General features: G+C 43.4%; 1 protein-coding gene across 2 annotated transcripts in view; it reads left to right on the top strand.

Annotated features, from left to right (window-relative positions):
* ROBO1 (roundabout guidance receptor 1) overlaps window positions 1-26,693 on the top strand; it is a 1,555,637-nt gene that overhangs the window by 1,437,194 nt on the left and 91,750 nt on the right. For both annotated transcript variants that reach the window (XM_086934074.1, XM_086934075.1), the window contains one exon: window positions 24,042-24,166. In XM_086934074.1, coding sequence (XP_086790200.1) covers window positions 24,042-24,166 — 125 coding nt within the window. The remainder of the gene's footprint in view (window positions 1-24,041; window positions 24,167-26,693) is intronic.

Below are 26,693 nucleotides of genomic sequence, written 5' to 3'. Positions count from 1 at the left end.
TTTAGTCTTTGCAGATAGTGAAAAATCGTGTAAAAAAATAAAAGTAATCGAGCAAAATCAGTAGGCCACTAATTGGATCTCTTTTTGACCTCGCTAAAATAGAAATATTAGGAACAACCCTTCTTGAGAAATACGAAAATAGTGAGATGAACTGAGCTCCACACCATGAGGGCTGCAAGACAGCTCGGCTCCATCACCCATCCCGCACAAAATAATGACAAACCCTATGCAAATATTAAAAATATAGACAACACACCAGCAAAGAAACAGGGTAAAACATTTTATTAAAAAACTATTTACATAACGTTGGTTTATAAGATGATGTCAGTAGTGGACCGATGTGTGAATAGATCGAAAACAGCACAAGGCTCCAAGATCCGGATAGCAAGCTCCTGGATGTTGGGTGCCATAGTTTAGAGTTCTGAATTTCAGCCTTTTTCAATGACTGTGCTTTGTTGAATCAAAATGGCGGCTTGACACAAAGCTGACTCAAGCGTTGCTACTGATGCTATGCAGACCAAAACTGGTTTTCAGTTTGTACATTTTTCTAGATTTTTCAATCCAAGTTTGGTTGACTTTGTAGAACGATGGCTTCAGATTTTCAACATACGGTGTGGTGGCGCTGACTGGGAGGGGGCGCTTCGCTCCTGCCCCCTCCCCAAGTAAGATTTTCATACGTGAAAGTACGTTAATGGTTTTGGTCCCTGAGATGCTTCGATGTCACTACCATTCTCAAATAGCATAAGTTCTAGATGTTGGGTGCCATAGTTAAGAGTTCTGAGCAGCGCTTGTAACACTGTCTGAAGCTTATTTCCACCTACTGCAGCTTCACTATTCTCAAAGTAAGTGAGTGTCGTTTGTGGACCTGACTGCATTAGAAAACAATGTGATATGTTACCTTCCTAAACAGCTTGACGGAGGCCCCTGAGGGGCGCTGTGATGGCCATGGACTCGGAGAAGACGCTTGGCTCCGACACCCTCCCCAAGTCTTATAGCACTGGTGTAGCCTGAGATCGCCCCCGACATAGGCGGCCGGCTCCCGGGGTCCGGCGGTACTTTTTGCCTTTTGATGACTCTTCAATTCTGGACCTTGTCCCACAATCCGTTTGACCTGAAGACAAGCTGTAGTGGGGCGCCCCTTTATCGTTTTAGTTGCCATTCCGCCCGCTTTTGCTACACTGTGCCTCTTCCGCCATTCAGCTGTTTTCCGCCCGCTCTTGCGACTACAGCGTCTCGCTCACCATGTAGTTGAGATGCGCCCGCTCTTGCGGTGCAGCGATAGGCGGCTGCCACAGGACTCTCAAAATGGCGGCCGGCTCTTCGGTTTTGGGCCTGGTCCACTAAAATGGCCCTGGGACACCTTGGAACTCGGACGCTTGTCTGCTAGGGCTTGGGTCCCATTCTCGAAAAGCGTCCCCTCAGCCGTGAAGATTCTACAAAAGTCTTGGGGGCCTCCGACTCCCGCAGGCTTCTGGTGGGGAGCGGCTGCCATGATTGCTCGTGGAATGGCCACGACGGAGCTACGAGATGGTAGTGTCTCATGCTGACGCCAGCTTTAGTCTGAAACATCCAGAAACACTGTAGACTACCAATTCGATCAGTTCCGGTAGCGCCCCAACATGACCCGGAAGAGAAGAACTTGCCCTCCCCTCTTTGACTGATGGTTCTTGTTGCCTGTCCCCTCTGTTGTCATTTAACAGAACTTTTTGGACTGCTGAAAGGGGTTGTGTTCTGAACGCTGGTTGGTGGAGACATTTAGACTATATTCTTGACCTACGTTGTCGCGTAATGCGTTTTATGACACGCCGCGTTAGCGCACCCGGAAGTGATCCGAGGCGCGGCGCGCAGCGCGTAACGTAAGCATAACAGGTCATGTGACTTGTTAATAAAACTTTTCATTGGTTCATTTTACTTTTGTTAATTTAATGATGAAAAGCTTGGTCATATGACCTAAAAATTACGCTTTTTATTATTTTCGAACAATATTTTTTTTTCAAACATATGTTATAATATTCCAAGCTAATGTACTTTCCCGGAAAATTTACAACTGTCTTGCAAGTAAAATATATTCCTTTTTCGAGAAAAAGGGCGTTTCTTCCTTCCATGACGGAGCCGTTGAGTAAAAGAGATTCGGCCTGCTGTCTTAGTCGCCGATACGCCTGATTATCAGATTCTTATCGATCACTTTATGTTGCAGACATGAAAAACACAACTGCCCTTGACCATTTATCTTTACTGCGTTCCTACATATTATACCTTTTATCCGTCATGTAATTGGACTGCTTTATTTCACTTGCCTTTTACTGATTCGAAAACAGTCACTAAAAGTAAAAACTTTACAAATGAAAATACTACTACCGTGTTTTGTTTTAAAAACCTTTATTGTGAAAATGTCAGTATACAAATACGGGCCTATAACCACGTGGGCCGGCCACGGAGCAAACTCAAATCGTATATGATGAGGAGACATTTACACTGTAGAAGAACGTAACGAGCGGGCCATTAGGTGACAAGAACAAAGGTGTCTAACAGTTGCGGAATCGGTGGACGTACATTTTGTAATTAAAATACGACAGGGCCACTTACAATAACAATTTCTAGATATACATTTGCGGGCAAAGAGTTACGAGTCCCATTTATACCGGCGCCATTTTGGGCGAGGCCGGGCAGGTCCAAGATATAGTCAAAATGTCTCCACCAACCATCGGCCAGACCAGAACCCCTTTCGGCCCTTTATGTTACAAGATGGTGTCTTCCATTCAGAAAATATTGGTGGCAGCATTTTGAAAGGAAACAGAAACAGCCGTTCTCCTAGTGAGTTTCACATTGTTACATTTAGGAAGAATGTTGAAGAGTAGTATGTGGAAAATCTGAAGCCATTTTTCTACAAACTCTCAATCAGACTTGGATGGAAAAAAAAACCTGAAGAATGTACAAACTGAAAACCAATTTTTGTCTGTATAGCACCAACAGTAACGCTTGAGTCAGCTTTGTGTCAAGCCGCCATTTTCATTCAATCAATAGCGTCCCCCTGCACACATTCAGGGACCTGGTCGTGTCTTCAGATGAAACGCATTGTAGGAAAAGAAGCAGAAAGGAAAAGGAAAAAAGTTCCGCCGGACCTAGTGAAGCTGCAGCAGGTGCAAATAAGCTTCAGACAGTCTTACAAGCACTGCTCAGAACTCTCAACTGAGGCACTCAACATCCAGGACTTGCCATTCGGATCTTGGCGCCTTGTATTTTTGTTTTGTTTTTGATGGAGGGGAAAGAACAAAAAACAGACATTGAAAAAGGCTCAACAGTGCAGGGCGCCTTGTGCTGGTTCCGACCTATTCACACATCGGTCCGCTACTGACATCACCTCATAAACCAACGGGGCACCCCACGCCGACTTTCGGCGCAGCATTGTAGGATGGCCACACCAGTGCGGCAATTTGCTGGACACCACCTCGGTGCCATCCAGATCTCGGCGCGTTCATTCATTCAATAGCGTCCCCCTGCACACATTCAGGGACCTGGTCGTGTCTTCAGAAGAAACGCATTGTAGGAAAAGAAGCACAAAGGAAAAGGCAACAAGTTCCGCCGGACCTAGTGAAGCTGCAGCAGGTGCAAATAAGCTTCAGACAGTTCTACAAGCACTTCTCAGAAATCTCAACTGAGGCACTCAACATCCAGGACTTGCCATTCGGATCTTGGCGCCTTGTATTTTTGTTTTGTTTTTGATGGAGGGGAAAGAACAAAAAACAGACATTGAAAAAGGCTCAACAGTGCAGGGCGCCTTGTGCTGGTTCCGACCTATTCACACATCGGTCCGCTACTGACATCACCTCATAAACCAACGGGGCACCCCACGCCGACTTCCGGCGCAGCATTGTAGGATGGCCACACCAGTGCAGCCACTTGCTGGACACCACCTCGGTGCCATCCGGATCTCAGCGCGTTCGAGTCACTGTGCCGGAAGAGTAACCGGAACTCAGCTGAACACGCCGTCTTTCGGCGCAGCATTGTAGGATGGCCACACCAGTACGGCAATTTGCTGGACACCACCTCGGCGCCATCCGGATCTCGGCGCGTTCGAGTCACTGTACCGCAACAGTGACCGCAATTCAGCTGGACACGCCGTCTTTCGGCGCAGCATTGTAGGATGGCCACACCAGTGCGGCAATTTGCTGGACACCACCTCGGTGCCATCCGGATCTCGGCGCGTTGTGCTGCCTTCGGCCTATTCGCACATCGGTCCGCTACTGACGCCGCCTCACGTGCCAACGGATTTTCTACGCTTTTTGTAGCCCTATGTCGCATAACAGGTCATGTGACTTGTTTATAAAACTTTTCATTGGTTCATTTTACTTTTGGTTTCCTAAAGATGGAAGGCTTGGTCATATGACCTAAAAATAACACTTTTCATTGGTTTAGAACATTTTTTTTTCCCAAACGATGAAAGCCCCACCTTGTTTCTGGATCATTCAGACTGAAGCTGGCGTCAGCATGAGAGCACCACCATCTCGTGGCTCCGTCGTGGTCATTCCGCGAGCAATCATGGCAGCCGCTCCCCACCGGAAGCCTGCGGGAGTCGGGGGCCCCCAAGACTTTTATACAATCTTCACGGCTGAGGGGACGCTTTTCGAGAATGGAGCCCAAGCCCTAGCAGGCAAGCGTCCGACTTCCAAGGTGTCCCAGGGCCATTTCAGTGGACCAGGCCCAAAACCGAAGAGCCGTCCGCCATTTTGACAGCCATGTGGCAGCCGCCTATCGCTGCACTGCAAGAGTGGGAGCAACTCCACAACATGGTGAGCGAGACGCTGTGGCCGCAAGAGCGAGCGCAACTCAGCTAGATGGCCGCCACCTGGGGAGACCCGTTCACGCCGCCTCCCCCCCCACCCCCCCCGGGCCGCCGCACGCCAATTTTCGGAGCAGCATTGTAGGATACCAAAACCAGTGCGGCAGTTTACTGGACATCACCTGGGTGCCTGTCGTACATGTTGTGTCAGCCATGTGACACTGGACACAGACCGCTACTGACGAGGCCTCCCCCCGCACCACCCGGGACGCCCCACGCTGTTTTTCTGTGCTGCATTGTAGGATCCCTAAACCAGTGCGGCACCCAGGCGACATCACCTGGGTGCCGTCCAGAACTCTGCACGTTGTGCTGCCTTGGGACTATTCGCACAGCAGACCGCTACTGACGAGGCCTCCCCCCGCCCCACCCGGGACGCCCCACGCCAATTTTCGGAGCAGCATTGTAGGATCCCTAAACCAGTGCGGCACCCAGGCGACATCACCTGGGTGCCGTCCAGAACTCTGCACGTTGTGCTGCCTTGGGACTATTCGCACAAAAGACAGCTTCTAACCATTGTTGCTTTTTGTGTTAATAAATGTTTAAATGTTTTTAGTTTTTGTTCTGTTCATTATCGTTAAAAGTTAATAAAGTTTTATAACCTTAATTTGTTGGAGTGTTATCTATTTTTTGAAAAACGGGTGAATGGGGCCTTGAATCGGGTTATTGTCATGTGTGGGCTTTGGAAGTGTGCTGCTGCAGGATCGGACATTTCAAACTCAAATGCACGTTCTTTTTCTTACCTTTCCGAAGCATGGAGCGCAATAGCAGGCAGAGAAAGGGTGATGCACGTGTTGAACACTACCTGACCTGGCAAGTTGCTGGCAGTGCCCCCCCGCCCGCTCCTGAAAGAGGGCACACACACACCGCCGCCCCGAGTACTTCACAAATCTTTAAAAGACCATGCGCTTGTTCATGAGGCTTAAATGGTTTATCACCTCTTCTAGAACCCCTACATCGACCCTCTGACGTTTCATGGAAAAATTACCATGTAACACAATACCAAGCCCTGTCAGCTGAAACCCCCAAGGAATCGTGGGGCATATTATCAAGGGGGTTTATCTCCGCTTTTTTGGCTTTAAAAACCATGAAAGCGGAGATAAAATTATTTCCCTATTATCAAGCTGTCGCTAACACCAGTTAGTGACACCTAAAAGGAGATAGCGACCATCTTGGGCCCGGCTTTGCATGTCAGTGATACTTATCACTAATGACATGCAAAGTGGCGTGCCAAGATGTTAGCGACTGGAAACAGTCCCTAACATCGCTACCTTCTATTACCAACTTTTGGAGATATTCGCGCTAAGCGCGAATATCTCCAAAATCTAACACCTGCCCTGAGCAGTTCTTAGCCATGTTATCCAATGGGAGGTGGATAACATGGCTAAGAGCATTTGCTCGATAATACATGAATATCGCTGACTTTTCTGCGATAATAGCAAGGTTTATCTGCGATAAAAATCGCCGATGTGCGGCGATAATTTTTGTCTCTAAACAAGTTATAGACAAAAATTATCGCTAGTTGTTCGTAATATGCCCCCGGGTTTTTGCTTGCAGAAATCGGGAGGCGGGAGACTAGCACTGAAATCAGTACTCACACGCCTGAATCAGGAGGATTGGCATGTCTGAATTCTCTACAGCTGGGGCCATAAACTACATCCGCAGGGGTAGGTGATAGCCTGGGACCAGCCTGGCATCTAAAATGGCTGCCGTGCACGACAAAATTGTGGCATTCGAAAAAAGGCAAGATGGCGCAGCCGCTGGAAGAGATATATCAACATATATCAGCCTCCTCAGCCACCCTCAGGAAACATAGGGGATTAGGATATGTCTCCCGCACCCCCTTATACCTAGTACTTTAATTAACGAAGCACAAAATGGCGAATTCCCGTTTCGCTACCAGTTTGCGGCCCAGTTCGCGGCCCGTGAAGCGCTTCTACCGTGAAAAATCATTTTTTTTTTATTTTCCCCACGGGACCCTTTAATAACCCCAACAACATTCCTAGGGGGTCAAGAGGGGGATACCTTGCCCCCTTTCATTAAATTCCCCCTTAGTTTTTCACCTTTTCTTCTCTCTCGATCCTACCGAGAGACAAGATGGCGGCCGCTCCGGACTGTCACGCAGCAAAAAAAAAAAAAAAGCTCACGCACAGCCGCTGGAAGAGATGTATCAACATATATCAGCCTCCTCACCCACCCTCAGGAAACATAGGGGATTAGGATACGTCTCCCGCACCCACTTATAACTAGTAATTTAATTTACGAAGCACAAAATGGCGAATTCCCGTTTCGCTACCAGTTCGCGGCCGCGCTTCTACCGTGAAAAATCATTTTTTTTTTATTTTCCCCACGGGACCCTTTAATAACCCCAACAACATTCCTAGGGGGTCAAGAGGGGGATACCTTGCCCCCTTTCATTAAATTCCCCCTTCGTTTTCCACCTCTTCTTCTCTCTCGATCCTACCGAGAGACAAGATGGCGTCCGCTCCGGACTGTTTAGAATGTTGACAGACACCGGAGAGCCAATCAGCTTTCTGCGCGCAAAGTTCCGATAAGCGAAAAGTAAGCGGACCGGATCGCTGCCCAGAGCGCTGTTACAGATATATATCTTGGTTTGAACGTTAATTTCTCAAAAACTACTGGAGCACATATATTGAGACCTAGCAAAGGCACATCGGGCTAACAGTCCCTACAATTTTGCCAAGTTTCGTGCAAATCCATTCAGCCGTTCGAGCTAAAAGTGAGTCCAACCGCCCTATGGAAAACTCAATGCAAAAAACGCGTTTTGGGACCCCCCTTTTTTCTCAGCCCCCCCTTGACGAAACCCCACCAAATTTTCAGGGGCTGCTCAGAAACAAAATGTGCCATTTTCCTGAAAATTTCAGCCGATTCCGTCCACAAACGCCAAAGTTATTAGACATAGAATTTTCAGAAATCCCATAGGGATTTAATCCTAACTATATATACCTACTGGCGATAGCCAGTAGGTAATATATATATATATATATATATATATATATATATATATATATATATATATATATATATATATATATATATATATATATATATATATATATATATATATATATATATATATATATATATATATATATATATATATATATATATATATATATATATATATATATATCACAAAATTCTTCCAGTTAAAGAAGACAGAGGCCGGAGGGGATTTCTGAAAGAACAGCTACTTTATTAAGGAGGATGCCAGCAGCGGCGAATGCATTTCGGTCAGCAGACCTTCCTCAGCGCCCAGTACTGTGTCCTTCCCCAGTGAAACTCTTCCTGCGTGGAATACTCGACTGCACATATGCTCCTCCCCCTTAAGCTGTAGGCTCACCTGTGCAGCTCCAATTACCGTCCACAGAACTGCATTTCCCAGTATGCACAGTCTCGGCAAAATCCTGGTCGGTGGCGTGGGGGTGAAACTGAAAGACGATGGGTCCGTGCGTGTCACAGGTGAGTTGGCAGGGACTGTTAACACCGCTCCCAAAACTGTAGTCATTCCTCTTTGTCCCCTCACTCCTGCCATGGCCATTTCCATAATGTTGAAACTTCGAGTCAGCTGCCAAATGCGAGGCGTGTTAGCTTAAGGAGATAGAATACCCCCTTTCCTTCGAATTCCAGCATCATGTTCCTGGCGGACTCCGGCTATTATTGATCCCTCAACCTTGAAACGCTGGAACAGCGGAACGCCAGTTTTGAAGCCGAGTCTCTTTGTTTGGCAGGGGCCTTCTGTGCTGCGCCTCTGGCTGGCGCAGAAAACGTCACAAAATTCTTCCAGTTAAAGAAGACAGAGGCCGGAGGGGATTTCTGAAAGAACAGCTACTTTATTAAGGAGGATGCCAGCAGCGGCGAATGCATTTCGGTCAGCAGACCTTCCTCAGCGCCCAGTACTGTGTCCTTCCCCAGTGAAACTCTTCCTGCGTGGAATACTCGACTGCACATATGCTCCTCCCCCTTAAGCTGTAGGCTCACCTGTGCAGCTCCAATTACCGTCCACAGAACTGCATTTCCCAGTATGCACAGTCTCGGCAAAATCCTGGTCGGTGGCGTGGGGGTGAAACTGAAAGACGATGGGTCCGTGCGTGTCACAGGTGAGTTGGCAGGGACTGTTAACACCGCTCCCAAAACTGTAGTCATTCCTCTTTGTCCCCTCACTCCTGCCATGGCCATTTCCATAATGTTGAAACTTCGAGTCAGCTGCCAAATGCGAGGCGTGTTAGCTTAAGGAGATAGAATACCCCCTTTCCTTCGAATTCCATCATCATGTTCCTGGCGGACTCCGGCTATTATTGATCCCTCAACCTTGAAACGCTGGAACAGCGGAACGCCAGTTTTGAAGCCGAGTCTCTTTGTTTGGCAGGGGCCTTCTGTGCTGCGCCTCTGGCTGGCGCAGAAAACGTCACAAAATTCTTCCAGTTAAAGAAGACAGAGGCCGGAGGGGATTTCTGAAAGAACAGCTACTTTATTATATTTATATAGTTTGCAATATCGTCCATTTGACGATTCCTCCATGCTATAATGAATCAAAATGTTCCATTTGATTGGCCTGGCCCTGCTTTAGATTACTTTAAGTGAATAACCACATTTCTTTCTGTGCGACTCAACTGTTGTGCTTTCATGTTGCTATGTTAAACCACAGAGTAGTTACTTTACTGCTTACTGTGGTCTACACACTTGGAATACTTTTGAATCAGATTTTTGAGTCCCTGTGGGAACAGTTTTTCTTCCCTCCTTCCTCCCTTTGACAATTTGAGTTTTCTTTTATAGAAGACCTTAAGATAATATTTTGAGCACTTCATTCTTATGAGGCTTTTTATAACACTTCACTATTTTGGCTGGGTTGTTGTGTTTAAGCATATCTCGTTTATATCTTTTGGCAGTCTGCCATTTGCATACTGCAGACATTGCTTGGGAGGCTCATAGTCAGAAACAGCTAAGGATTTGTGCCTGCAAGCAAACTAATTTGAGTTAACATGAACCATTTCAATCTGCAATTACTATGTTTTAGACTAATAGAGCACCTAGCCTGGACACCAAGTATAATCTTTAGCTTAAATGTACATTGTAAATCAAACATTATATGGTAAGCCACATAATATTAGTTTATTTAGCAGTTTTACATTGCAGCTTTACTCTATAAAGAATATAAAAGTGCTTTGCAAGAAACTTCAAAAACAAATATTAAATTGATTTGCTAACATTTGATAAAATAGTTTATAGCATGGTGGGTAATAAAAAAGTTTGATTGAGTTAATTTGCCTCATGGCATATTACACATTCAATTCGCTGGGGCAGAAAAAAGCATGAGATTCTAGTTCAAGAAGGGGAGGATGCAGTGAGGTTGTACCTTTCCTAATGGTGAGAAGGTTGTATTTACTTCCGATGTCAATAGGTGAAGACGTTCTTACAGGTAGCTCTTGCACCAGTAAAACTAGTTTTGGGTAAAAGAAAGTTTGAACTTCGTACCTAAAGTTGAAGAGGGGTTCTTTTCTTAGTTTTTTTCCTTATTTGCATGTATACCACTGGCACACAGAGCTTTGTATATTTAAACCGGCATTTCATATTTTATGTTAGTTTATTTTCCATAATATATATTCTGTGTAATCCTTCTAATTCGGACTTGACTGCTACACAGTGCTGCTTTTTCACATAAAATGGTGGGATGGAATAATGATTTACAAAGTTTTAACAGCCATATGCACATGTTGAATAGAATCCTTAATATATATATACAATTGTTTTTTTATGATATGCAAACATATGCATGCTGTCATATTTTTCATTTTTGGTTAATTTTCTGTTTTCTTTTCTTTACGTTTACTTCATTTTATTTATTCCATGTTTTCTTTTCTGTTTCATTTTAGTTGTATATGGTAAGTTGAACTTTTATTCGCCATCTTCTCATCCTTGTGATGGAACCTTCTCCTACCATTTTCATCCATACCCTTCTGCATCCTTCAGCACACCAACTTCCATGTTTCATTGTTTTTGAAAACAAAGGCTGCAGAGAGTAAAATGCACCTGGCCTGTGTAGGTAACCCATTGGGAAAAAGGAACGGTAATGATTTACTGACATTTAAATTATGCAATGATTTAAACATCATATTCATGTTCCAGTTTTCTTTTCCCGATCTGTGAACCAATGTGCATAAATAAAACCAAGACCATTTTTAAGAATGGGGGCCGTATTACATAAAGTTTGCACCCTCTTTGCACACCCCAGGGGCCCTTCGGCATTACAGAAGGGGCCGCAGATGCTTTTGAGCCACCTTCTGTACTACCAATAGCGCTGGTGTACATAAAGTGCCAGTGCTAGCTTCAAAGAGGCGTTCCCTCATTTGCATGGGTGCATTCCCCATACAAATGAGGGAATCCCTTTGCGTCTGCACCCGCAACGTATTACCGACACAGGTGCAGATTCAAAGAAGCCCTCAGAAGGCGCATCCACAGTGCACTCAGAAGGCACACTGTCAGTGCACTCCCTGAGAGAAGCCTTCTGGAGGGGCAGAGGGGGTCCTATGAACACCCCAGACATCCTCTTGCAGACAGGTGCTGTCACTAACTGCAGCCGCCTGCAAGGGGATCTCTATTCCCCTTTAAAAGTGCAGGCGGGTTGCTGCCGCACAGTCAAACACGTAGCAGCTTCAAAGCAGCCACTCCGTATTTCACTTGAATGCGCTGCCCCCAGGGCAGCACAAGTTCGCGGCTACCCAGGGGGTAGCGCATTCCCTATAATGCGGCGCATTTTCCTTCATAGCACCTAACGTGCTTTTTAAAGGTGTGCCAAGGGCAATGAAGGAAAATATACGCCGCATGTGTAATGCGGCCCCAGGTTTCTTGAAAATCTTTCCTTATTTCTTGTACCAAATTCTATGTTCCTATGTTCATAGCAATGTAGTGTTTGCCTTTGCAATATTGTTTGGTTCACAACTAATTTTATGTTTGGTTACATTTATTTTGTTTATTGTGAAACTTCAAGCATACAAACTAATCAGTAAAATAAACCACTGCTATAACTGTGATCAACACATAAGGATGAGCAACCCTGCATTTAAACTATAAAATATAGAATTTCTTGTTACTCCTCCCTATAAGGATGTAGATGTTTTATCAAATACTCACTGTGATAACGTCACGTTTCAAATGTTATAATCCACGTGATGCTTTAAATTTACCATCTTAAATGTTTGGTGTCTACATTGTTGCCTGTACATTACCAAAAATAGATGAACTGTGGCAACAAACAAGCACATGGTTGTGAGCTGGGGTCAAGCATTATTTGGGCAGTGTCACTGGAGTCATTGACATTGCTTATATGTTTCTAGAGGTTCATTCTTCTCATCAATCATGTGACTTCTCAAATGCCTGTGTTATTTGACTTGTAGGCCGGAGTAAGGCTTGCTTGGGTAAAACTCGGCCTTTCGCAGGCTTGCCGGAAGCAACTCAATACTGTTAAATAAGATCCATTAATGCATAGAACTGAGCTCATTGATTACCCAAAGGTCTCTGAAGTCATCTAGATTTCTCTTAATGGTTTGGATTGATATTGCATCTGCCATCTACAATGGGACTATGCTGTGTTGCCTTTATTGTTCATGGTGTAAGATAACGTCTCAAGTAAATAGATGCATATGGTCATGTGCATGCATAAATTTGGTCACTTGTTAAATGTATAAAGCAGCCTTAAATGGGATTTTACAAAAGTTATAAGCTTTAATGTTGGTATTTTCCTGCAGTGTTATAACACTTTAAATTTCAAATATATCACGTGGAATTGCTCTCCCTACCAATTGAATAAACAACTAGCATTTTGATTTAATAATATTTGTAATATTTCTAAAGTGTATAAATTACCCTGAACAGTAAGTAGTGTGTGCTGTTAAATACATACAATAAAACAGTAAAATGAAAAATCTTGGAAGGGGCTTCCAAATTCAAATACAATAGGATAAAAATACAAGGAGACATATGGAATAATTTGCAAGTTAAAGAGAAATTCAAAGTAAAGAGAGAACATTTTTCCTTTTTGGTTATTTTTACTTCAGAAACCAACGCATCGAACTAGACCAGGCATGATTAGCCATTTTATAACGCAGACTAATAGCTTAAACATGTCATTACTGTTTTTATAGAGTATTTGTCAACAGCAACTCATGATAAAGCCCCACAACTTTCGCAACCATACTCCCTAATTTGAGGATATTATAATACTTTAATGTATTTCTTTCTAATATTCAATTGTGGATAAAATTCCTGCCACCAACAATTAACTGATGGTATCATATTAGTCCTAACTCTCTCTATCGATCACATAATAGGGAAATCTCTGTGAAGATATAAGGTGCGTAAGGTGTAAGAATTTCAACCAGCCGAAATTTCCAGAACGATGGGGCTGTCCCTGAAAAAGTCTGGTCGAAACCTTGGGCCTCATTTATGAGAAATCACGCATGGCTGCGTGAAAGCAGCGATGCGGCACTTCTCAGTGCGCACTCCTTGCGACATTCCTGATACGTCATATTTAATGACGCATCATGTCGCAAGGAGTTACAGATACGTCAGTATTTCTGACGTACCTGTAAGCGCAAAAGTGACGCATTGCTGGAGTGCACAAAAGTGACGCAACTCCAGCAATGCGTCCTTTCACATGGGGCAAGCCCCATGTGGAAGGGCCTCCGTCAGTCTTACGCCTGCTGTGAGGCAGGCGCAAGATTTTGATGCAACGGCGTCCTAAAGGTGACGCAGTGAAATATCATAGATTTCACTGTGTCACTTCTACAGCCCTTCCTTGCGTCAACACGCCCCCCTTGCATACATTATACCTGGCGCAGGTATAATGTGGCGCAGGGGTTTACAAAGTGACGCATCTACCTAGATGCGTCACTTTGTAAATATGGCGCAACAAGGCCCATTTTTTACGCCACTGGTGCATCATAAAAAGTGACGCACCGGCGGCGTAAAAGTGACTCACGGCCTCATAAATGAGGCCCCTTTACTTTGGAAAACTAGGCTATAGGGAATTTGAACATTTCACCATCTAGAAGACCAGGAGTCATCAGCTGCCTGAGCTTTGTCCAGCAGATAAAATTGTTTTCAAATCACAACAGTCTTTAAGGTATCACAACCACTGTTAATGGGAATTCACCACTGAAAGAGTAAACAGGGAGTTGAATGCCTTTGGAAAGAGCAAGAGTAGATTGGGGTTCCAAAATTTGAAGAGACCACATGACTCAATACCACTCAGATATAGAAAAAGTCTAATAAATAACAGCAAAGTGAGCACAAAGGGGCACTCCTGCACAAGACATGTTATGCTACTGCAAAATATTTCCATTTTTATAATTCACAATCTGCTCTTGATATGGATTTGTAAATCTTTCTGGGGTTCTGTAATAGGTCTCGCATTTGCGATAGTTTAAGCAATTGGCATTGTAAATGACAATGCCTTTTCTTTATCTGCTATGATAGTTAACACATAAATAAAGGCATTGTCATTCAAAATGTCAATAGCTCAAACTCTTGTAAATGCGAGACCAAATATCACTTCAAAGAAGCGGCCACCTTTGTCCTAGGCTGCTTGGAAAATGAAAGCGCACATGGCGCGCTGATTGTTGCAAGAAAGCATGATGTGCCTGCAGTAGTAGAAACGCTTGAAAGAAAATAGTGCTTACTGACTAAATAAGACATACCGTGTAACAACAGAAGAAATGGGCCAGTCCTTATGGGAGCTTACAAATGAAGACAAGGCGCTACTAAAAGGGACTAACAAGCCGATTAACTAATCAGCAGCCAGCATTTACAAGGGACAGGGACACAAGCAAATGAAAAATATGGGTGGAGAGTGGGCGGAGCTTCACGTCCATACTCCAATGCAGCATGACTCGCTGAACAGCGCATTTTCTGCCCATGCTCGACCTAAAAATGATGATTTTGTACCAATAAGGAAAGTTATGTAAGTGGGATGGTACAACAGCATTAAGCTTAGCAAGCGTACTGCAACACTGTAAAACTGTTAAAATCATTCCATTAATCTTCTAAAAACCAATGAACATTTGAAGAAAGTAAGTGTGTCGGATGAGGAGTTACAATATTTTTCCATGATAATGTAATGACCCTTTCTAACTATTCAGGAAGCCCCCCCCATAACAAAATTCCAGACCTTGTAATTCAGAGCAGACATTATGCATCACGAGCTCTGCTTTGTGACTTAACGGTACTTCAGTGTCGAAATTCCCACTGACACATCAAATTAGCTGCAATCATTGGGTGTGCGCCTGCACAATGAGAGCATATGAAACTTAGCCATACTTGGGACTGCGGTTTCCTCTGGCGTTAAACTTGCTAATGCAATGTGCCATGGTCTCACTAGACGCGAGTCAGAAAAACAGGTCAGTCGAAGGGAGGGTCAGTCTGAAGAGCACTGGGGGTGCTGCGGATCACTCAGTTCAGCGTCTCAAAGGGCATGGCCTGGATTCAGACAGCTAGCCAAGCATCTGATCTATTGTGAGCAAGTTCCGGTACTGAAATTGAAAACTGCTAATGGTTATTACAGAAAAATAACTTAGCTCGGGAACTATTTGAGCGCCAAGCATCTTTAGAACCGTGTGTCACCGTGAGCATAACTGATACATTAATCAGTAAAACATAGTTTAGAAACTGAGATATTCTAGGAAGAGACAAACCGCCCTATTAATCTTGTCTGCCTTTATGCTGCTATTGCCAAACAACAATTGGCTTCTAAATGTACCCCCTTCTCTCACTAATAATTCACTTTTGCCTGTGCGTGTCTTTTGTTGGACTGATGAGCAGTCCCAGTTGTGTCTGATTACACTTTGGTCAAAACTTATCCGGGGATTATGAATGTGCCCTTGAAGCACACCTGGGGGCATATTATCAAGGGGGTTTATCTCTGCTTTTTTGGCTTTAAAAGCCAAGAAAGCGGAGATAAAATTATCTCCCTATTACCTAGCTGTCGCTAACACAAGTTAGCGACAGCTAGTAGAAGATAGCGACCATCTTGGGCCCCACTTTGCATGTCAGTGATATTTATCACTAATGACATGCAAAGTGGGCGTGCCAAGATGTTAGCGACTGGAAACAGTCGCTAACATTGCTATCTCCTATTACCAACTTTTGGAGATATTCGCACTAAGCGCAAATATCTCCTAAAGCTAACACCTGCCCTGAGCAGTTCTTAGCCATGTTATCCAATGGGAGGTGGATAACATGGCTAAGAGCGTTAGCTCGGTAATGCATGAATATCGTGGACTTTTCAGCGATATTCATGCATTGCGGACGATTTTTATCGCATTTGCGATAAACCTTGGTAATACCAAGGTTTATCTGTGATAAAAATCGCCGCAGCTCAGCTGTAAATTTTTGTCTCTAACCAAGCAATAGCGATAATTATCGCTATTGCTTGGTGATATGCCCCCTAGTGATTAGTGCCACCAGGGCACTATCATATTACAGAAGGGATTGCAGACCTTTTTTTGGCACCTTATGTGAAACAATATCGATAGTTTTTTCCTCATTTTCATGTGGGTGTGAACCCATGCAAATGAGCAAGATGTGGCTCCAGAATTCAGTGGCAGTTTGATGACCTTTAAAAGTGGTGCCGTTTAATTCTTGCCTTAAATTTGAGTTAGTGAACCTGACTTCTTCTCTAAGGGTTGGAGGGGGATTTGCTCACAATAGCTTGCACTTAGTCATACTTCCTCACTCAGTCTCATTCACTTACTCTCATTTGCACATGCGCTCACTGTTACCTAGTCTTACTCCCTTAGACATGCTCAGTTCCACTGAATCTTGCTCATTCTGTCTCACTCACTCTTTCTCACTCATTACCATTCAGTCTCACTCATTTTCATTTAACCTCACTCATTCTTAATCAGTCTCTCTCTGACTCACTTGGTCTCACTGATGGACTCAGTCCCACTCGTTCCAGTTCACTCAAACTTACTCACTCATACTCATTCCCACTCACTTAAACTCACTCTGACCAAGTCTCACGGAGTCTCATGCTCGCCCAGTTTCACTGAGTCTCCCTCTAAGTTACTCAGTCTCACTGATGCACTCAGTCCCATTTATTCCAGTTCACTTTATCTCACACTGACTCATGCTCAGTCACACTCATTCACTCTCATTCATTCTGACTCACTCTCACTCAGTCAGCCAGTCAATCTCACTCAGTATTTCTTATTCTAAGTCACTCGTTTTTGCTTAGTCTCACTCATTCTGACTCGCTCATTCTCACTGATTTACTCAGCCCCTCTCATTGTCATTCACTCAATCTTACTCTGGCCCACTCATACTAAGTCACTCAATTTAACTCAGACTCACTCCATCTTTCCATTTCACTCATTCTGAGTCTGTCTCAGTCTCACTCATGTTCACTCGTCTCGCTGATTCTCTTTCATTGTCCAACTGTCTCACTCCTTTTGTAACTCCCTCAGACTGTGGCTCACTCAGTTTCGCTTTGACTCACACAGACTCACATCCAGTAGCATGCAGTCACACTCACTGTCATTCACTTCCACTCATTCTCCTTAAATCTTACTGGTACTCTTTCTTCCAATTACTCATTCTCATTCATCCTGACTCACGTCTTCACTAATTCTCTCTCACTCAGGTACACACATGGACACACAGCCATCATACACACACAATCACACTCACAGACTCAAAATCTCACCCAAAAGCTCAGAACATTTAAATGCTTTTTTACTTACCTTGAGGCCTGTGGAGGCCTCGTTTGGACTCCTGGGGCCTCATTTATGAGGCTGTGCGTCAATTTCACGCCACCGGTGTGTCACTTTTTGTGACGCACCAGTGGCATAAACAATGCGCCATGTTGCCCCATATTTACAAAGTGACGCATCTAGGTAGATGCGTCACTTTGTAATCCCCTTCGCCACATTATACCTGCGCCAGATATAATGTATGCAAGGGGGCGTATTGAGGCAAGGAAGGGTCGTAGAAGTGACGCAGTGAAATCTATGAGATTTCACTGCGCCACTTCTAGGACGCAAATGCTTCAAAATCTTACGCTTGCCTCATAGCAGGCGTAAGACTGATGCAGGCCCTTTCACATGGGGCTTGCCCCATGTGAAAGGGCACATTGCTGGAGTTGCATCACTTTAAGACACACTCCAGCAATGCGTCACTTTTGCGCCTACAGATACGTCAGAAATATTGAAGTATCTGTAACTCCTTGCGACATGATGCGTCATACAGTAATTATGATGCATCAATCATGTCGCAAGGAGGGCGCACTGAGAAGTGACGCATCGCTGCTTTCACGCACCGATGCGTCACTTCTCATAAATAAGGCCCCTGCATTCTTCTGTTTCTAGCGTTGGAGACTGAAACTGAAACCTTCAGTGTGCACAGTCACATCTTTGAAGTTTCAGTCTGTGCTGTTTACCCCACCCTTTCTCAACTCTGTGGTGACTTGGGAAATGGTGGGGTGACTGGCTGATTAGCATGTAGCCATGTGCACTGGAGGGCTTAAACCATGGCTGCCTCAAACTGTGATGCTGTATCGCGTCACATATGGGGGAGGCACTAAGGCGTGCCAGGGCCCTGAGCCCAGGAATGGAAGAAAACTCTAATGGCTGCTGCAGGAGCCATCGTTCACACGTGACAGCCATCAGACTGCATCACAACAATCTGCCTAAGCCTGTTGCTGGATGGCAGCTTTTGTATTATACCACAGGTGAATAATAAATTCGCTCTTTGTATAATAAAAACGGCCCAGAAAACAAGGAGGGTGCATCCCTGGAGTCCATAAGGAGAAGCCACCCCTCACAGAATATTGTTGTAATCTGAAATAACAAGTGTTTCCTAAGGACCAATTACAAAAATATTGACAAATTGCAGTTAATAGTAGAAAATCTACTCCCAAAGGGTGTTTTGAGCACAGATGTTCTTTAAGCATCCTGACATTTCTGACATACAACCCCCTTTGCACTTGTACCTGCTTCTTAAACTAGGAAGTGGCACACAGATTATGTGCCCCTCAAGGGTGATTTTTGATAGGTGGACTGGCTGTCCCAGGGGAGGTCCAGGCACCGTCACACAGGGGTTGCCATCACACATTTCACTCTCCTGCATGATTTCACTGTGCCCTCTTTAAAATCAGTTAGGCCAGCTGTTGAGCCAGATGGTTTGAAACCCCTGCACAATTGTTCCCTTCTTCAAATGCACAAAACTCACCTTTGCTAAGTACAGTACTGTGCATTTTTGTGGTTGGGCACATGATCCTGGTCTGCACTGGATGTACCCAGTTTAGGATGCATCGTGGCACAGACTGTGTACTGATGTCATCTATCTGATACATTTCCTGCATGTTTACTTCACAATCTTGTCGTAACTGAGCTCAAATTCTCTGCATTTCTATATCTTCCTAAATTGCAGCCGGACTGTATCCTTTCTGTCACCATGGGTTAAGCTGTATTGTTTATATGCTGCATTTCATTGGCTGAATCACCTTCTTTAAATCTAAACTGCAGCATGTGTTGCTGCACAGTGCTTAGTTGGTAAAAATGTAAGTGCCGATCCCAAGTTATTTCTCAAGAGACCCCCATGGTTGGCCCTACCTACTCTCCCTGCCAGCACAGTCAAATATTAACTATCACAAAAAATACAAGTATGACATTTTGGACTGTTCAGGTCATCTCAAGCTGTAAAGATAGCCCGGCCCCTATGGTTTTATAAAGAGTTTTAAAAAGTTGATGGAACACTTTGGTGATGAACTGGGTTCAAACAATGACAGACAGTGCCACCTTGTGGTGGGCTCTCAATAATTAGCGAAAGTGTTTAGTAATCAGGGCTGGTGCCAAGCACTGGCAAACACTACCTCAAATTAAGCACTGATGTTGCACGTCCTCAATATTTTATTTGGTTCCTATGTTCTCCATTACTTCGGTTTTGTAAATACATGGGCCTGTCTTAGTCTTACCTGCCATAAAACATAATGATCAGTCAAGCCTCTCAGCGATTCAGGATCCTCTTACTTGAAACAAGGTTAATGCAGTGCTATTGAAATATCATAAAATAACAAAATTGTTTTTACTTTGCCGCCTTCAGCTTCATTTCAGTGTATCTTATTTTAAGTGTAGACAGTATGTCAGGGCTGAGTGAACAAACTCATTAGTACTAGAATACAAAATCACAAGCACTTGCAAATGCTCGACAGTAATGGAAAGTCCTATAGTTACTACAGAGACTTAAACCCGATATGCTAAAAGTAACTATGGATGCGAACACAATTGTGTGTTCTAGAGAAGCGCCAAAATCCAATATTGATATTTTATTTTTTCTATTTAATCCTTGGTTATATTACATTATTATGGTTTTCAGCATCTTGTTCAAGGTTCTATCATTAAAGAACTGATGTCTGCTCTTGGGGTGTTCTGACGTTTTTTACGTCTTTTTAAGACAGGGTGTGATGGGTGACCACTTTTTTTATTTACTTTGGCTCTATAAGTAAGATCAAGTTATGGAGCCTTCATACCCACTTTTAGAAAAAAATATTTCAAACATTGTGGGCCAATCCACAAAAAATTAGGCTAACTGCAGGAATGACTTTGCTATCTCAGATGAGTGCAGATTTTTCAGGAAGCCTAGTTTTACACACTTTTTGCATATTTTCTCTACAGGAAAAGGGAATTATCTATGCCTTTAATACTAGTAACTCGTCAATAATGTTGAGGGTGGACAAGTATTATTAGAACGTTTATCAATACTCAAAGACATGAGTTTGTGGGTGGTTCCAAGATTTCAGTCCCATCCTTGTTCAAGATCAAACTCTTGCTGTTCTTGAAGTAGGACTTAAACAAACAGGCATAATATTACTCCATCATGTAGTAATACATGGTATGTGTAAATACTTTTAGGAGTACGAATTCAGTTTTTTCTGTATCCTAAACATGGATTTGCCTTCGTAGATATATCCAATTGCATGCCTACATTGAACATATACAAAAAGGTCCTTGGAATTAGATTCTCCTACAGCAGCAACACCTACCTCTGTTGTTACAACCAGTTAGAAAATATCTACCATTTCCTGTGCTGTCGTCCATCGGAGTTGATGAAGTAAACTGAAGAAATTCTGGGCATGTTCAGTCAGGATGACATGCAAATACAGGATGGGAACCTCTTTCTTGAACAGAGTTGATCTTATGAACTTCCATAACACCAAATCATTCTCTATCAATTTAGATGCTTGCATGTCAAACCTATCTCTGTATATTTGTACACAGGCACGGCCCGTGCTGGGCGTTATACTGGGGCAGTGACGTCAGGCAGGGGAGGGTCAGGGTGGGGGGTTGTAAAATGCGGGATATGGATCATTAGAGGTAAGTACCGAAAAAAAAAAAAAGAATTTCGTTGCCCACGCTGCATCACATTTGGCGATGCAGCGTGGGCAACGAATTCGTTTTTTTCCCCCCGGTACTTACCTCTAATGGTCCATATCCCGCATTTTGCAACCCCCCACCCTGACCCTCCCCTGCCTGACGTCACCGCCCCAGTATAACGCCCGGCACGGGCCGTGCCTGTTTGTACATGTATGTAAAATGTTAACGTGCTTGATGTTTCTTCATTGGTCTAGTTCTCTGCAAGTTTAATGAAGAAGCAGTCAAATCTTCTAGCATAGCTAATGGTGTGATTTTTATCCACTGCCCCTCAAAGTGAGTCAAAATATCTACACAGAATTCTAAATCCATATCAAAAGCAGAACCCACGGATATCTGTTTCTCCAACCTGAACTCCTTATCAACCCAAATGAGACATTCGAATCCTTTAGCTGCTTGAACGAGCAGCGACATTTTTAAAAATGTGGTAGACGCAACATTTTGATGAAGGGGTCCTTTTCTTACTTTCGCCTGATCAAAGGCGACTCCTTTATTTATACAGGCAGACAGAAGCAATTGATGCCCGAGCAGAAGTCTTTATGAGCGCGGCACATTTTAAAATCACAACAAAGGGCCTGGGAGTAGGTGTGGGTTTCCTCCTACAAATGCATTTACCAGAGACTACATAATTTATGAGCTATCGCCAGACGGTTTGTAAGAATGTATTTAAAATGCCATCATAAAGCTTTTAATACTGGAAGCGAAAACTGACGGGGTGACGGGTTGGCAGCTAAAGTGCCTGTCTTGAAGCATCCCTTCCTCTCGAGACTGAACGTAGAGTACAAGCTTGATTACACGAGCAGCAGACAGCGGCTAAATAGGCCTTTTAAAAGTAGGCCCAGAGAGAAAACATCCCTGTACCGCGGGCACGCCGCTCATATTTACCTCGGCTAGTCTGTCTGTTTCCCAGGTGCAGCCCCAACGCCATGCTCCCTACATTGTCAGCTGCCGCAGCTAACAAAACTGACATTTTTAGACATTTATTTACTGCAAGATCAAATGCCTAAGCCGGTGTAAATCATACTTTGGGTGCAGTTGGCAGTATCGATGTCTCAGCAGCAGCAGATGTTCCAGATCTGTCCTCGTAAACATGCTCGGCTTGGATTGACAGAACTGGTCTTTCCTAGAGTGACGTACGCCGTTGCCAGAAAGCATGGGCCTCATTTATGAGAAATGATGCATGGCTGCGTGAAAGCAGCGATGCGTCACTTCTCAATGCGCACTCCTTGCAACATTCCTGATGCGTCATATTTAATCTATGACGCATCATGTCGCAAGGAGTTACAGATACGTCAGTATTTCTGCATATCTGTAAGCGCAAAAGTGACGCATTGCTGGAGTGTGTCACAAAAGTGACGCAACTCCAGCAATGCGTCCATTCACATGGAGCAAGCCCCATGTGAAAGGGCCTGCGTCAGTCTTACGCCTGCTGTGAGGCAGGTGCAAGATTTTGACGCAACGGTGTCCTAAAAGTGACACAGTGAAATCTCATAGATTTCACTGCGTCACTTCTACGACCCTCCCTTGTGTCAATACGCCCCCCTTGCATACATTATACCTGGCGCAGGTATAATGTGGCGCAGGGGTTTACAAAGTGACGCATCTGCCTAGATGCGTCAATTTGTAAATATGGCGCAACAAGGCACATTTTTTACGCCACTGGTGCATCACAAATAGTGCTGCACCGGCGGCGTAAAAGTGACGCACAGCCTCATAAATGAGGCCCCATGTTCCTACAATAAGATAAAATACCAAATAGAATTATGCAGCGTTTAGCCACATAGATTAGCACAGCCTTGCAGCTCTGTCATGGGTAACACTTACTTCTAAACAAAATCTGTGATTCCTTCCTCTCTTCGTGAAGGTTTTGAGTTGAAAGCCTCCAATCTCAATGCAGTTTTTACTTGTGCTAGGTTACTGGTTTTTAGGTCTGGTGTTAGCCAAGATCTCTTGCTTTTACTAAAATGATATGCACCTTATGCTTATTTATAGGTGCTTTCAGCCTCCCTTATTCATCCATTGGTCTCTTTATGTGTCAATCACATTTTTCTTCTTCTCCATACAGAATAGAGCACTAACAGAGAGTCATTCCACTTCAACCAATAACAAAGATCACTGTGTTTGATGTCATTTTACCCTTTCACTGGGAACACATCTACACAAAGTAATTCCCTTCAGTGCCATTGATTACTTTAGAAATGTGTGTTGTTTTTTTCGACCCCAACATTTTGTTTGTTTTTAGCCAATGCTTCTTTTAGATTGATGAGTGTCTGACATCTTTCTCACAATAGTTTTCGAGAAACCATGACAAAACCAAATAGGCATTAACAAAACCAAAAGCCTGACAGCCATTGCCAGACTTATTAGTTTTGCCAAATGCTTAGTTGTATTTTGCTGAGTAATCTTTTAAAATGTCCAGAATTACTTTTGGATCTTGAGAATAGTTGAAAGGGACCAAAGGTTGAAATAATAATTTATCAGACAAAACAATTAAATGGTTCCAATGTTTTTATAATAGGCAATCTTTTGAAAAAACAGTGTACTAAAATACTCTTTATCCTCATATTCAGAGACAAACAAGCAGCTGAGACTTCTTTCACTTTTCCCAGTGTTAAATCTCTTTAGCTCATCCATACTTTAACTCCGTCTACTGCCCACACAATAAACTGTGTTTGGTATGTCAATGTCTCTCAATGTAAACATGTCAAGTTCTAGAACTGTTAACGATCAACATGTATTCACTCTGTTTTCTATTTCAGAACCCCCTTACTTTGTCGTGAAGCCACGTGACCAGGTTGTTGCCTTGGGGCGGACTGTCACCTTCCAGTGTGAAGCCAACGGAAATCCACAACCCCCCATCTTCTGGCGCAGGGAGGGTAGTCAGGTATGAGAGGCTGCAGTGTATGTGGGACCTTTGAAATGTTTTTGATTGGCAGCTCTAGCATTCAGATTGTCCTGCGTGTGCTGCGTTTTTTTGCTCTGTATCACCGGTTCCATTATTGTATTTGATTAGAATTAGTATTGATGTTCAATTAAGGAGGCTATAGAGAAACCTCGGAGAAGTGAGACATGTGGTTATTTTAATTGGTTACAATATTTAAGGTTTAACATTTGTTTGCACATGGCAATTGATATGGCAAATGTGGTCTTAATTTAAATATCCAGCCACAAACTAACTCTTGGGCACCGTGACTTTCACACTGTGTGGAGGTAGACCAGACAGAAGCAGACAAAGGGAGTCACACAACAAAGCATGCTGGAGGGTATTGGAAGACGTGAGATGGATGCTACATTTGATTGATCTGTTTGAAGAAAGGCACAAATGAGGTGTGTGAACTCGCGGGACTTACTTCCCTTCATTCCTCTGTGCACTTTGCTATGACCTCTGTCAACTTCAAAAGATTCAAGCTTTCTGTAGATTTTTTGTGTGTAACCAAATCAGCAAAGAAGAGTTTGGTGGAAAAAATACACCAGAAATCCACTTTTTGGAGAAGATTGCACTTGCAAAATGGGATAAACGAAACCTCAAAATATAATGTACAAGAATAGCAGTAGCTTTTTGAATGAAAAGGGTATCTAGGTGAGCAGGAATGGTGACAAGGATGCCTGTCTACGTTAGCACAAGAAGCTGAATACATGAGCAAAAGTAAAAGCATCACTGTACATCATTGTATATACATAGGGGCCTTATTTATGAAGGCCTTGCGTCAGTTTTGCGCCGCCGGTGCGTCACTTTTTGTGATGCACCAGCGTGTAAAAAATGCGCCTCGTTGCGCCATATTTAAAAAGTGACGCATCTAGGTAGATGCGTTACTTTTTAAACCCCTGCGCCACATTATACCTGCATCAGGTATAATGTATGCAGAGGGGGCGTTCCCCCGCAAAACGCCTCGTAATAGTGACGCAGTGAAATCTATGAGATTTCACTGCGTCACTTTTAGGACGCTGTTGCGTCAAAATCTTGCGCCTGCCTCACAGCAGGCGTAAGACTGACGCAAGCCCTTTCACATGGGGCTTTCCCCATGTGAAAGGGCGCATTGCTGGAGTTGCGTCACTTTTGTGACACACTCCAGCGATGCGTCACTTTTGCGCTTACAGATATGTCAGAAATACTGACGTATCTGTAACTCCTTGCGACATGATGCGTCATACATTAAATATGACGCATCAGAAATGTCGTAAGGAGTGCGCACTGAGAAGTGATGCATCGCTGTTTTCACGCAGCGATGCGTCACTTTTCTTAAATGAGGCCCATAGTATTTCAAACTAGCACCTATTAACATTCTTTTCCTATCCGAAAGCGAGGTGAAGCTAGAAATCAGGGTTCTAATTGTTACATATTATGCTATAAATGACACCATATGATTTGTATAATCGACGCGCATTTATAAGCATGAATTAAGTTTTAAGCTGAGATATTGACAGGGTAATCCTGAGCATAGGGAGATTTAACAGCCATAATTGGATGGCAGCTGCGTATAGGTAAAAGGTGAATGTAAAATGGACGATGAGGTCCCAGAGGAGGAATGCATGAGAAGAGAGATTAAGAGGCAATTTACGCAGCCTCCTTCTGAAAGCCATCTGGGAGGTGAGGGTTGCTGTCTATGTCGCAAAAAGCAGTTGCAAACTCAGAAAAGTTACATGCCAATGATATTTTCTGAAAATACTTAAAAATTTGGTATTTTGTGCAGTAACATTTTAACATGTACCATAGAGAGATGCAATTATACATCTAAAGGCACATGACACAGAGAAAATGAGCCAGAAAGGAATGAGAAATGAATGTCTTTTTTTTGGCTAATTAGAGGAGGTTGTATTGAAGCTAGTACTCAGGGCCATGGAATTTTACAATAGGCTGTTAAGATAAAATCATGGATTAGGTATGGTTTTTAGAAATATGTGTTCAACCAATATTTGATATTTATATAAAATGTGTGTCTTTTCTATTTAAGAAGACAACACAGCATTCTAAATTAATGTTCATAATGTATTTTGCAAATCATGCAGCACAGCCTGCCGTAAGGTTTCAGGGTACTGTATGTTTAAAAAGAGTAAACATTCTATAATGAACATGGCACAACTGTAATAAGATTTGTAGACAACTGAATGCTTATGGAGAGGGAAGGATGGAGCACGGGAGTTAAGTGATTGATAAAGGACAATAGTGTGGTGAGTTGATTCTATAGTCAGGAATGTTTTGACCAGCAAAATTGTCTTGCAACATCTGAAAGTTAGGAGGGATGCAGATAGCCCTCTGTTTTCAAGCATTTGAAAGCTTGGGGTGCAAACCAGAGAATGCTTCCGTACTATATTTTACTATCAAAAGCTTCAGGTTCTTCTAAGATGAGGCATGACTCACTTCTTATTTTTTGGCAAAAGATATTCTACATTTATACTTAATGTGATAAGTG

This window comes from Lissotriton vulgaris, chromosome 8 (genome assembly GCF_964263255.1).
Source record: "Lissotriton vulgaris chromosome 8, aLisVul1.2, whole genome shotgun sequence".
NCBI lineage: Eukaryota > Metazoa > Chordata > Amphibia > Caudata > Salamandridae > Lissotriton > Lissotriton vulgaris.
This window is presented reverse-complemented; position numbering and strand designations above follow the sequence as displayed.